The 12,074-nt window shown below is 45.0% G+C and overlaps 1 protein-coding gene across 1 annotated transcript in view; it reads right to left on the bottom strand.

Moving 5' to 3' along the window:
• Window positions 1-12,074, bottom strand: part of LOC145359963 (glutamate receptor ionotropic, kainate 4-like) — a 273,024-nt gene that overhangs the window by 137,766 nt on the left and 123,184 nt on the right. The window contains exon 9 of the mRNA XM_080214862.1: window positions 11,583-11,744. Coding sequence (XP_080070988.1) covers window positions 11,583-11,744 — 162 coding nt within the window. The remainder of the gene's footprint in view (window positions 1-11,582; window positions 11,745-12,074) is intronic.

Raw genomic sequence — 12,074 nt, 5'->3', positions numbered from 1 at the left:
CCCTCTTGCCCCCTCTACCTCTTTGATCCCAATGAGAGTGGCAATGGGACCCCCCTCCCCCACCAATCGCCTTCAAGACCCCACCCGCTAGACCTCCCCATAAGCTGTACCTCCTTAGCACTGCCCCATGCCTGATGGGCAGCACCAAGGTGCCCTCTAGGCTGTGCCCACCAGGGTGCCCATGCCCTGGGGGCAATCCCTGCTGCCCGATCCCCTGGGAGGCCCCCGATTGCCCCCCTCCTTCACTCCAGCAGGATCATCCCGATAGTTCTCCAAAAGTAGGTACCAACTGTAATCCCCGCTGGAATACAATACTCCTGGTGGAGTGGGAAAGGTTAGCAGGCCTGGACAATCCAGTCCTGGGCCTGCTAACTACTTTAAAAATGGATTTAAAATATATTTAAATTATTTACCTGTCTTCCCGCCATTTTCCAGTGCAGATCTGACGGCGCCAAAAATCTGGCACTGGGAGATATGCTTGCAGCAGCAGCACATGCACAAATCCTGCGCACGCCCAGCCATAAGATTCTGCCACCCTACTCCGCTGGAAAATTAGCACTGCGGGGTGGGAGAATCACCCCCAGGGTGTCTACCTATACCAGAGAAACATTGCAGACTTTAGAGGCAGCAATATCACCATGTCTTCGAAGAATCTACTTGTCTTGGTAATTAAGGGACATTGCCCTTGTTTAATGGGACATGATTGGCTCAAACAGATAAAACTGAATTGGTTAGAGATATTAAATCTGCGAGATGGAGGTTTTCAGGAACTGCTATGTAAATATTCCAAGGTCTTACAAAATTACTAGGATGTATGAAAGGGGCTAATGTTCAAATCTACCTGAATTCAGAAACAACATCTAATTTATTCAAGGTTCATCCAGTGCCCCAAGCACTTTACCATAAAGTTGAAGTTCAGCTGAAAAGACTGAAAGGTATTGGTATTGTAAAGCCTGTTTAGTTCTCAGAATGATCAGCAGTCAAAATCTCTATCTCCAAATCGGATCAGACTATAAGAATTTTTGAGGACTATAAAGTGTCCGTTAATAAAGGAGCCCGTTCCTAAAATTAAACACCTCTAAATAAAAATAGCTAGAGGATTCAAATGCACAAAGTTAGACCCCAGTCACGCTTACCAGCAATTATAAATGGACAAAGACTCAGAGATTGGTAACCTCTCAACTCTCAGTAGGATTTATACCAATGTACACGCCTGTTTTTGGAGTTTTGTCAGCCCGTGTCATTTTCCAATGTACAACGGAAAGTTGATTATAAGGCATCCCGAATGTAGTGGTTTATCTCAATGGTGGTTTAATTATAGAAGCCAAACTTGAAGAACATAGGGCAAATTTGAAATTTTGAAATGTTTTAAAGAAGCAGCTGTTAGGCTGAAACAGATGAAATCTGCTTTCCAAGCAGACAATGTTACTTAGTTAGGTTTTAGAGTAGATGCAAAAGGATTGCAGTTCTTCAAAGCGAAAGTAAAAGCCATAAAAGCAGCTCTGCGCCAACAAACGTCTCTGAATTAAAGTAATGACTCAGAATGGTGAACTATTATGTAGGTTTTTACAAAATATATCTACCACCTTAGCCCCACTTCACCAATAGTTAAAAAACATCGACATTGGAGGTGGGGAGAAGACCAGAAAGAGGCATTCACAAAAATCAAGCAGGTTCTGCAGTCGTCAGTATTATTGCTGAATTACGATCCAAACAAGCCCTTGGTGATGACTTGCAATGCATCACAGAATGGAGTGGAAGCTATTTTGTCCCACAGAAAGACTGATGAAGCAGAAAGGCCAATTGTCTTTGCCTCAAGGATGTTGTCAGATGTGAAAAAGACGTATTCCCAGATAGGGATAAGAGCCGCACAAGAGGTTATTACAAATGGTCAGGGGCCAAGGAGTTGGGGGTAGGGTGTTAGCGTGGATAGGGGATTGGCTGTCAGATAGGAAGCAGAGAGTGGGGGTCAATGGGTGCTATTCGGATTGGCAGTTGGTGATTAGTGGAGTGCCCCAGGGGTCGGTGCTGGGGCCTCAGCTATTTACCATTTATATAGATGATCTGGAGGAGGGAACCGAGTGTAGGGTGTCGAAATTTGCTGATGACACCAAGATTGGTGGAACGGCAAATTGTGCGGAAGGTGTGGAAAGTCTGCAGAAGGATCTAGATAGGCTGGGCGAATGGGCCAGGAACTGGCAAGTGGAATTTAATGTTGGCAAGTGTGAAGTTATCCACTTTGGTAGGAATAATGGTAGGAAGGACTATTACTTACGTGGCGAAAAACTGCAGCATGCGACGGTGCAGAGGGACCTCGGGGTCCTTGTGCATGAGTCGCAAAAACCCAGCCTGCAGGTGCAGCAGGTGGTCAGGAAGGCGAATGGGATGCTGGCCTTCATAGCGAGGGGGATTGAATATAAAAGTAGGGAGGTCTTGCTGCAATTGTACAGGGCACTGGTGAGGCCACAACTGGAGTACTGTGTGCAGTTTTGGTCGCCGCACTTACACAAGGATATTTTGGCCTTGGAGGGAGTGCAGAGGAGGTTTACTAGGCTGATACCGGAGTTGAGGGGGCTGAACTATGAGGAGAGGCTGAATAAACGTACAAGATGATGAATGGGATGGATAGGATAGAGGTGGAGAGACTCTTCCCGCTCAGAAAGGACAGTAGGACTAGGGGGCACAGCCTCAAGATAAAGGGGGGGCGGTTTAGAACGGAGTTGAGGAAGAACTTCTTCACTCAAAGGGTGGTGAATCTCTGGAATTCTCTGCCCGTTGAAGTGGTGGAGGCTATCTCGCTAAATATTTTTAAGACGCGGGTTGATGGGTTTTTGATAAGAGAGGGGATTAAGGGTTATGGGGAGAGGGCGGGAATGTGGAACTGAGCCACGACGGATCAGCCACGATCTTATTGAATGGCGGGCAGGCTCGAAGGGCCAGATGGCCTACTCCTGCTCCTATTTCTTATGTTCTTAAACTAGGCTTGTACTCGTTAGAGTTTAGAAGAATGAGGGGACATCTCATTGAGACATATAAGATGATGAATGGGATGGATAGGATAGAGGTGGAGAGGCTCTTCCCGCTCAGAAAGGACAGCAGGACTAGAGGGCACAGCCTCAAGATAAAGGGGGGGGGGGCGGTTTAGAACGGAGTTGAGGAGGAACTTCTTCACTCAAAGGGTGGTGAATCTCTGGAATTCTCTGCCCGTTGAAGTGGTGGAGGCTGCCTCGCTAAATATTTTTAAGACGCGGGTTGATGGGTATTTGATAGGAGAGGGGATTAAGGGTTATGGGGAGAGGGCGGGAAAGTGGAACTGAGCAGCGACAGATCAGCCATGATCTTATTGAATGGCGGGGCAGGCTCGAGGGGCTAGATGGCCTACTCCTGCTCCTATTTCTTATGTTCTTATGTTCTTATTAGATAGATTGCTGGTCAAATATGCAGTCAAAAAGTTCCATCAGTACATTTATGGTCAGCATTTCACAATTATCTGGATTATTCCCAGTGCCATATGCTAGTGAGCACAGAAATAGGAGAAGAATGCAGATGAATGCATGGGTTAAGAGTCGGTGCAGGAGGGAGGATTTTAGATTCCTGGATCACTGGGATCATTCCTGAGGAAGGTGGGACCTGTACAAACAGAACGGTCTACATCTGAACCAAAGTGAGACTAACATCCTTGCTAGTGCTGTTGGAAGGAGTTTCAACTAATTTGGTAAGGGGAGGGAACACAGACTGTCAGAATCAGGACATGGAATCATACAGCAGAACAAACAAGTCAGAGGGAGTGTACATTTCAAGGGAGTAAGGTCAGGCTGGATGGTCTCAGCTTTAACACCAGGAATATTAAAGATAAAAAGGATAAGGATAAGGATTGACACTTGGAATTGTGATATAGTAACCATCACGGAGATGTAGTTGAGGGAGGGGTAGGATTGGCAGCTCAACATTCTGGGATATAGAATCTTCAGGTGAGACAGGGGAGGAGGTAAAAGAGGAGGAGACATTGCATTATTCATTAAGGAGGCAGTTACTGCAGGAAGGAGAGATGCCATCTTGGAGGGGACATTGAAGGAAGCTTTGTGGGTAGAATTTAGGAACTAAAAAAGGCAGCCACATTGTTAGGTATTTATCATAGACCCCCAGATAGTCAGCAGGAAATTAGGAACACATACGTGCACAATTCACAGAGGTGTGTAAAAATAATAGTACATAGAACAAAGAACATTGCAGCGCAGTACAGGCCCTGCAGCCCTCGATGTTGCGCCGACCTGTGAAACTGATCTAAAGCCCATCTAACCTACACTATTCCAATATCATCCATATGTTTATCCAATGACCATTTAAATGCCCTTAATGTTGGCAAGTCCACTACTGTTGCAGGCAGGGCATTCCACGCCCTTACTACTCTCTAAGTAAAGAACCTACCTCTGACATCTGTCCTATATCTATCACCACTCAATATAAAGCTATGTCTCCTCATGCTAACCATCACCATCTGAGAAAAAAGGCTCTCACTATCCACCCTATCTAATCTTCTGATCATCTGCCTCTATTAAGTCACCTCTTAACCTTCTTCTCTACGAAAACAGCCTCAAGTCCCTCAGCCTTTCCTCATAAGACTTACCCACCATACCAGGCAACATCTTGGTAAATCTCCTCTGCACACTTTCCAATGCTTCCACATCCTTCTTATAATGCGGCGACCAGAACTGTACGCAATACTCCGAGTGCAGCTGCACCAGAGTTTTGTACGTCTGCAACATGACCTCATGGCTCTGAAACTCAATCCCTCTACCAATAAAAGCTAACACACCATACACCTTCTTAACAATCCCATCAACCTGGATGCCAACTTTCAGTGATCTATGCACATGGACACCGAGATCTCTCTGCTCATCCACACTACCAAGAATCTTACCATTAGCCCAGTACTCTGTATTCCTGTTACTCCTTCCAAAGTGAATCACCTCACACTTTTCCGTATTAAACTTCATTTGCCACCTTTCAGCCCAGCTCTGCAGCTTATCTATGTCCCTCTGTAACCTGCAACTGCAATGTCTACAACTCTACCGAATTTAGCGTCATCCGCAAATTTACTAACCCATCCTTCTATGCCCTCATTCAGGTCATTTATAAAAATGACAAACAGCAGTGGCCCCAAAACAGATCCTTGCGGTACACCACTAGTAACTGAACTCCAGGATAAACATTTCCCATCAACCACCACCCTCTGTCTTCTATCAGCTAGCCAATTTCTAATCCAAACTGCTAAATCACCCTCAATCCCATGCTGCTGTATTTTCTGCAATGGCTTACAGTGGTGAACCTTATCAAACTTCACTGAAATCCACATACACCACATCAACTGCTTTACCCTCATCCACCTCTTTGGTCATCTTCTCAAAGTACTCATTAAGGTTTGTGAGGCACAACCTACTCTTCACAAAACCTTGTTGACTATCCCTAATCAAATTATTCCTTTCTAGATGATTATAAATCATATCTCATATAATCCTTTCCAAAATTTTGCCCACAACAGAAGTAAGGCTCACTGGTCTATAATTACCAGGATTGTCTCTACTCCCCTTCTTGAACAAGGGGACAACATTTGCTATCCTGCAGTCTTCTGGCACTATTCCTGTGAACAGTGACAACATAAAGATCAAAGCCAAAGCTCTGCAATCTCCTCCCTAGTCTCCCAGAGAATCTTAGGATAAATCCCATCTGGCCCAGGGGACTCATCTATTTTCACACTTTCCAGAATTCCTAACACCTCCTCCTTATGAACCTCAATCCCATCTAGTCAAATAGCCTGTATGTCAGTATTCTCCTCAACAACACTGTCTTTCTCCTGTGTGAATACTGATGAAAAATATTCATTTAGCGCCTCTCCTATCTCTTCGGACTGCATGCACAACTTCCCACTACTGTCCCTAACTGGCCCTAATCATACCCCAGTCATTCTTTTATTCCTGACATACCTATAGAAAGCTTTAGGATTTTCCTTGATCCTACCTGCCAAAGACTTGTCATGTCCCCTCCTGGCTCTTCCTAGCTCTCTCTTTAGGTCATTCCTGGCTAACTTGTAACCCTTAAGCGCCCTAACTGTTTTTGCTCTTTGTCCTTTGTAACTGAGCCTTCACATATCATCTTGACATAAGTCTCCTCCTTCCTCTTCACAAGAGATTCAACTTCTTTAGTAAACCAGTGGTTTCCTCGCTCGACCACTATCATGCAGGTGCATACTTATCAAGGATATGCAGTAGCTGTTCCTTGAATGAGGTCCACATTTCAATTGTGCCCATCCCCTGCAGTTTCCTTCCATATCCTATGCATCCTAAATCTCGCCTAATCACATCATAATTTCCCTTCCCCCAGCTATAACTCTTGCTCTGCAGTATATACCTGTCCCTTGCCATCACTAAAGTAAATGTAACTGAATTGTGGTCATAATCACAAAAGTGCTCACCTACATCCAAATCTAACACCTGGCCTGGTTCATTACCCAGTACCAAATCCAATGTGGCCTCGCCTCTTGTTGGACAAAAACTGACCCATCTAAAGTATTTGAATTATAGCGTTTCCAGTCAATATTTGTAAAGTTAAAGTCCCCCATAACAACTACACTGTTACTTTCGCTCCAATCCAGAATTATCTTTTCAATCCTTTCTTCTACATCTCTGGAACTTTTTGGAGGCCTATAGAAAACTCCCAACAGGGTGACCTCTCCTTTCCTGTTTCTAACATCAGTCCATACTATCTCAGTAGATGAGTCCTCATCAAACGTCCTTTCTGCCACCGTAATACAGTCATTGACTAACAATGCCACACCTCCCCCTCTTTTACCACCTTCCCTGATCTGACTGAAACATCTAAACCCCAGAACCTACAACAACCATTCCTGTCCCTGCTCTATCCATGTCTCCAAAATGGCCACAACATCGAAGTCCCAGGTACCGACCCGTGCTGCAAGTTCACCCACCTTTTTCCGGATGCTCCTGGCGTTGAATTAGGCACACTTCAAATGCCTCCGGTACACTCCTGTGACCTTGAAACTACTCTCTATCTCCTGTACACTGGAGCTACAATTCAGGTTCCCGACCCCCCTGCTGAATTAGTTTAAACCCTCCTGAAGAGCATTAGCAAATTTCCCCTCCAGGATATTGGTACCCCTCTGGTTCAGATGTAGACCATCCCGTTTGTAACGGTGCCACCTACCCCAGAATGAGCCCCAATTATCCAGGTATCTGAATCCCTCACTCCTGCAGCATCCCTGTAGCCACATGTTCAACTTCCTCGCCTCGCTAGCATGTGGCATGGATAACAAACCAGAGATAACAACTCTGTTCGTTTTATCTCTAAGCTTCCACCCCAACTCCCTGAATTTCTGACTTACATCCCCATCCCTTTTCCTACCTATGTCATTGGTGCCTATGTGGACCACGACTTGGGGCTGATCCCCCTCCCCCTTAAGGATCCCGAAAACATGATCTGAGACATCACGGACCCTGGCACCTGGGAGGAAACACACCAACCATGTGTCTCACACGTTCCCACAGAATCTCCTATCTTTCCCCCTAACTATGGAGTCCCTAATGCTAATGCTCTATTCCTCTCCCCCCATTCCCTTCTGAGCAAGAGGGACAGACTCTGTGCCAGAGACCTGTACCCCATGGCTTACCCCCAACAGTATCCAAAACGGTATATTTGTTATACAGAGGAATAGCCACAGGGGATTGCTGAACTGACTGCTAGGGTAATGATATTAAGTAATTTCAACTTTCCCAACATTCACAGAATCACAGAATTCTACAATGCAGAAGAGGCCCTTCAGCCCATTGAGTCAGCACCGATTCATGAAAGGCCCTGACCTGCCGACGTAATCTCACTTGCCAGCGCTTGGCCCATAGCCTTGAATGTTAGAGCGTATCAAGTACTCATCCAGGTACTTTTTAAAGGATGTGAGGCATCCCGCCTCTGCCACATTCCCAGGTGGCACATTCCAGACTGTCACCACCCTCTAGGTAAAAATGTTTAGCTTCAAATCCCCCCTAAATCTCCCACCCCTCACTTTTAACTTGTTTCCCTCATAACTGACCCTTCAACTAAGGGGAACAGCTGCTGCCTATCCACTCTTGTATCTCATAATCTTGAATTTGATTTGATTTATTATTGTCACATGTATCAGCATACAGTGAAAAGTATTGTTTCTCGTGTGTTGTACAGACAAAGCGTCAGGATGCTGCCTGGGATAGAACATTTCAGTTCTGAAGAGAGGTTGGATAGGCTTGGGTTGTTTTCATTGGAGCAGAGAAGACTGAGGGATGACCTGATCAAGGTGTACAAGATTATGAAGGAGATAGACAGAGTGGATAAGGAGTCACTGTTCCCCTTAGTTGAAGGGTCAGCCACAAGGGACATTCAAGGCGAGGGACAGGAGGTTTAAGGGAAATGCGGGGAAAAACCTTTTTTCCCCAAAGGGTGGTGATGGTCTGGAATGTGCTGCCTTGGTGGGTGCTGGAGACAGGATGCTTCACATCCTTTAAAAAATATTTTGATAACTACTTGCAGCCCATAACCTTCAGGGCTATGGGCCAAGTGCTGGTAAATGGGATTAGGTGGGAGTTCAGGTATTTCTTGTGCGTCAGTGCAGACCCAATGAGCCAAATGGGCTCTTCTGCTCTGTATGATTCTATGATTCTCTGAATAATTTCAGATAATTTGGAACAAGGAAGGAGCAATGTACAGTCGCATAGTTATCAAGTCACCCTCAATTTATTATAGTCTGCCCACTCTTCTGTTGGCAGTTCAAGATGTGGAGATGCCAGCTTTGGATTGGGGTAAACATAATAAGAAGTCTCACAGCACCAGGTTAAATTCCAACAGTTTATTTGGTAGCAAAAGCCATTAGCTTTCAGAGCACTTGCTGCTTCTTCATCAGGTGAGTGGGAGTTCTGTTCACAAACAGGGCATATAAAGACACAAACTCAATTTACAAAATAATGGCTGGAATGTGAGCCTTTGCAGGTAATCAAGTCTGAAAGGTACAGACAATATGAGTGGAGAGAACGTTAAGCACAGGTTAAAGAGATGTGTATTGTCTCCAGACAGGACAGTTTGTGAGATTTTGCAAGCTCCGTGCTCTCATCTCACATACTCCATGCACTGGAGATCTCTACTGCCTCCTGAAGATACACAAGGCAAACACACCCAGCCGTCCCTTCGTATTGGGCAGTGGGATACTGTGCGAGAACCTCTCTGGCTACGTCGAGGGTATCCTGAAACCCATTGTACAAAAGCCCCCAGCTTTTGTCGCGACACTACGGACTTCCTACAGAAACTCAGCGCACATGGAGCAGTTGAACCAGTAGCACTCCTGGTCACAATGGATGTCTCGGTGCTCTACCCCAGCATCCTCCACGACAATGGCATTGCTGCAACTGCCTCAGTACTCAACGCCAACAACTGTCAGTCACCAGATGCAACTTTACAACTCATCCGCTTCATCCTGGACCACAATGTCTTCAACTTCAACAACCAGTTTTTCATCCAAACACACGGAACAGCCATGGGGACCAAATTCACACCTCAATATGCCAACATCTTCATGCACAGGTTTGAACAAGACCTCTTCACCGCACAGGTCCTTCAACTGATGCTATACACTAGATACATCGATGACATTTTCTTCCTTTGGACTCATGGTGAATAATTATTGAAATAACTATATGATGACATCAACAAGTTCCATCCCACCAACAGACTCACCATGGACTACTCTCCGGAATCTGTTGCATTCTTGGACACATGCATCTTCATCAAGGACAGTCACCTCAGCACCTCACTGTACCGCAAACCCACGGATAACCTCACGATGCTCCACTTCTCCAGCTCCTAAACACGTTAAAGAAGCCACTCCCTATGGACAAGCCCTCCGTAAACAAAGGATCTGTTCAGATGAGGAGAATCACAACAGACATCTCCAGACGCTGAAAGAAGCCTTCATAAGAACAGGATATGGTGCTCGACTCATCAATCGACAGTTCCGATGCACCACAGCGAAAAACCACACCAACCTCCTCAGAAGACAAACACGGGAGATGCCGGACAGAGTACCCTTCGTTGTCCAGTACTTCCCCAGGACGGAGAAGCTATAACATCTTCTCCGGAGCCTTCAACATGTCATTGATGAGGACGAATGTCTCACCAACTCTCCCACTTCTTGCCTTCAAACAACCGCACAACCTCAGACTACTGCCTGCAGCAAACTACCCAGTCTTCAGGAGAGCAGTGATCACGACACCACACAACCCTGCCATGGCAACCTCTGCAAGACATGCCGGATCATTGACACAGATGCCGTCATCTCACGTGAGAACGTTATCCACCAGGTACACGGTACATACTCTTGCAACTCGGCCAACGTTGTCTACCTGATACGCTGCAGGAAAGGATATTCCGAGGCATGGTATATTGGGGAGACCATGCAGATGCTACGACAGCAGAAGAATGAACACCACTCAACAATCACCAGGCAAGAGTGTTCTCTTCCTGTTGGGGAACACTTCTCCAGTCACGGGCATTTGGTCTTTGATCTTCGGGTAAGCGTTCTCCAGTGCAGCCTTCACAATACATGACAACCAGAGTCGTGAGCAGAGACTGATAGCCAAGTTCTGCACACATGAGGACAGCCTCGTGGGATCTTGGGTTCATGTCGCACTACCTGTAACCCCCATGACTTGCCTGGGCTTGCAAAATCTCACTAACTGCCCTGTCTGGAGACATTACACATCTCTTTAACCTGCGCGTAATGCTCTCTCCACTCACATTGTCTGTATCTTTGAGACTTGATTGCCTGTAAAGACTTGCATTCCAACAATGATTTTGTAAGTTGAGTTTGTGTCTTTATATGCTTTATTTGTGAACAGAACTCCCACTCACCTGACAAAGGAGCAGCAAGTGCTTGAAAGCTAGTGGCTTTTGCTACCAAATAAATCTGTTGGACTTTAACCTGGTGTTGTGAGACTTCTTACCACAGTTCAAGTAACAGGATCTGGAGAGAAAACTAGTCAGTGGCACTGGAGAATTCCATGCCAGTTTTCTCACTAGAACTGACGCTCTGCCAAATTCTTGTGAGATTTCACCCATACTATCAGGAAACAGAGGTAATTTTAAATAATCTATATTTGTGGGTACTAGAGATATGGTATAGCTTTTAATAAGATTAATTTTGCTTCTGTGTAAGAAAGGATTAAACTTCAGTTGGTTTCACATTTAACAAAGGTGCCTGTCAGTCTATGGGTTTTGCTTTCATTTCAAACTATGCCTGCATTGTAATTAAAGGATTTACAATATGCAAACAAACAGGGTTTAGGGTCACATTGAAATATTTTGATTTGTTCTGTCAGTAGCACCAAAGAAAACTTTTAATCAGAAAATCAGAAAAACAAAGGTCTTTTTGTATATGAAATTTCTTAAAAATCTGCATCACATATATATATTCTTACTGATTTCAAACTTCATTTTATTTATGCATTAAACTGTTACTCAGTTCAGTTTGCATTACGTAAAGTACTTACCGCTGCTCCAGGATAAGGTATATGTGCACAGTTTTCCTGCCAGGATTCATTCAGACTGTTGACAAAGTCATTATAATGTGGATGATCCGGGTTAGTGATGGAAAATCCCAATATATTCACATGGCCTTCATTTAGCCCATCAAAATGGAGAAGGGGAAATTCCTAAAGCCAAAAGAGAGTAAAACAAAAGATTTATTTTCTGGCTTCTCCTTTTCATAGAAACATAGGAGCAGGAGTTGGTCATTTGATCTGCTTTGCCATTCGGTGTGGTTATGCCTGATCCTCTAGCTCAACGCCATCCTCCCATTCTCTCCCTATTCCCCTTGAAGCCTTTAGTGTCTAGAAATCTATTTATTTTTTAAATACATTCAGTGACTTGGTTGCCACAGCTTTATGTGATGAAGAATTGCACAGGTTCACCATCTTCTGAGTGCAGAGGTTTCTCCTACTCCATAAGTGGCTCACCCCGTATCCTGAGACTGTGACCCCTTG

The sequence above is a fragment of the Carcharhinus amblyrhynchos genome, chromosome 29 (genome assembly GCF_965287045.1).
Source record: "Carcharhinus amblyrhynchos chromosome 29, sCarAmb.v2.hapA, whole genome shotgun sequence".
NCBI lineage: Eukaryota > Metazoa > Chordata > Chondrichthyes > Carcharhiniformes > Carcharhinidae > Carcharhinus > Carcharhinus amblyrhynchos.
Note: the sequence above shows the minus strand (reverse complement) of the source record. Positions and strands in the feature narration are given on the sequence as shown.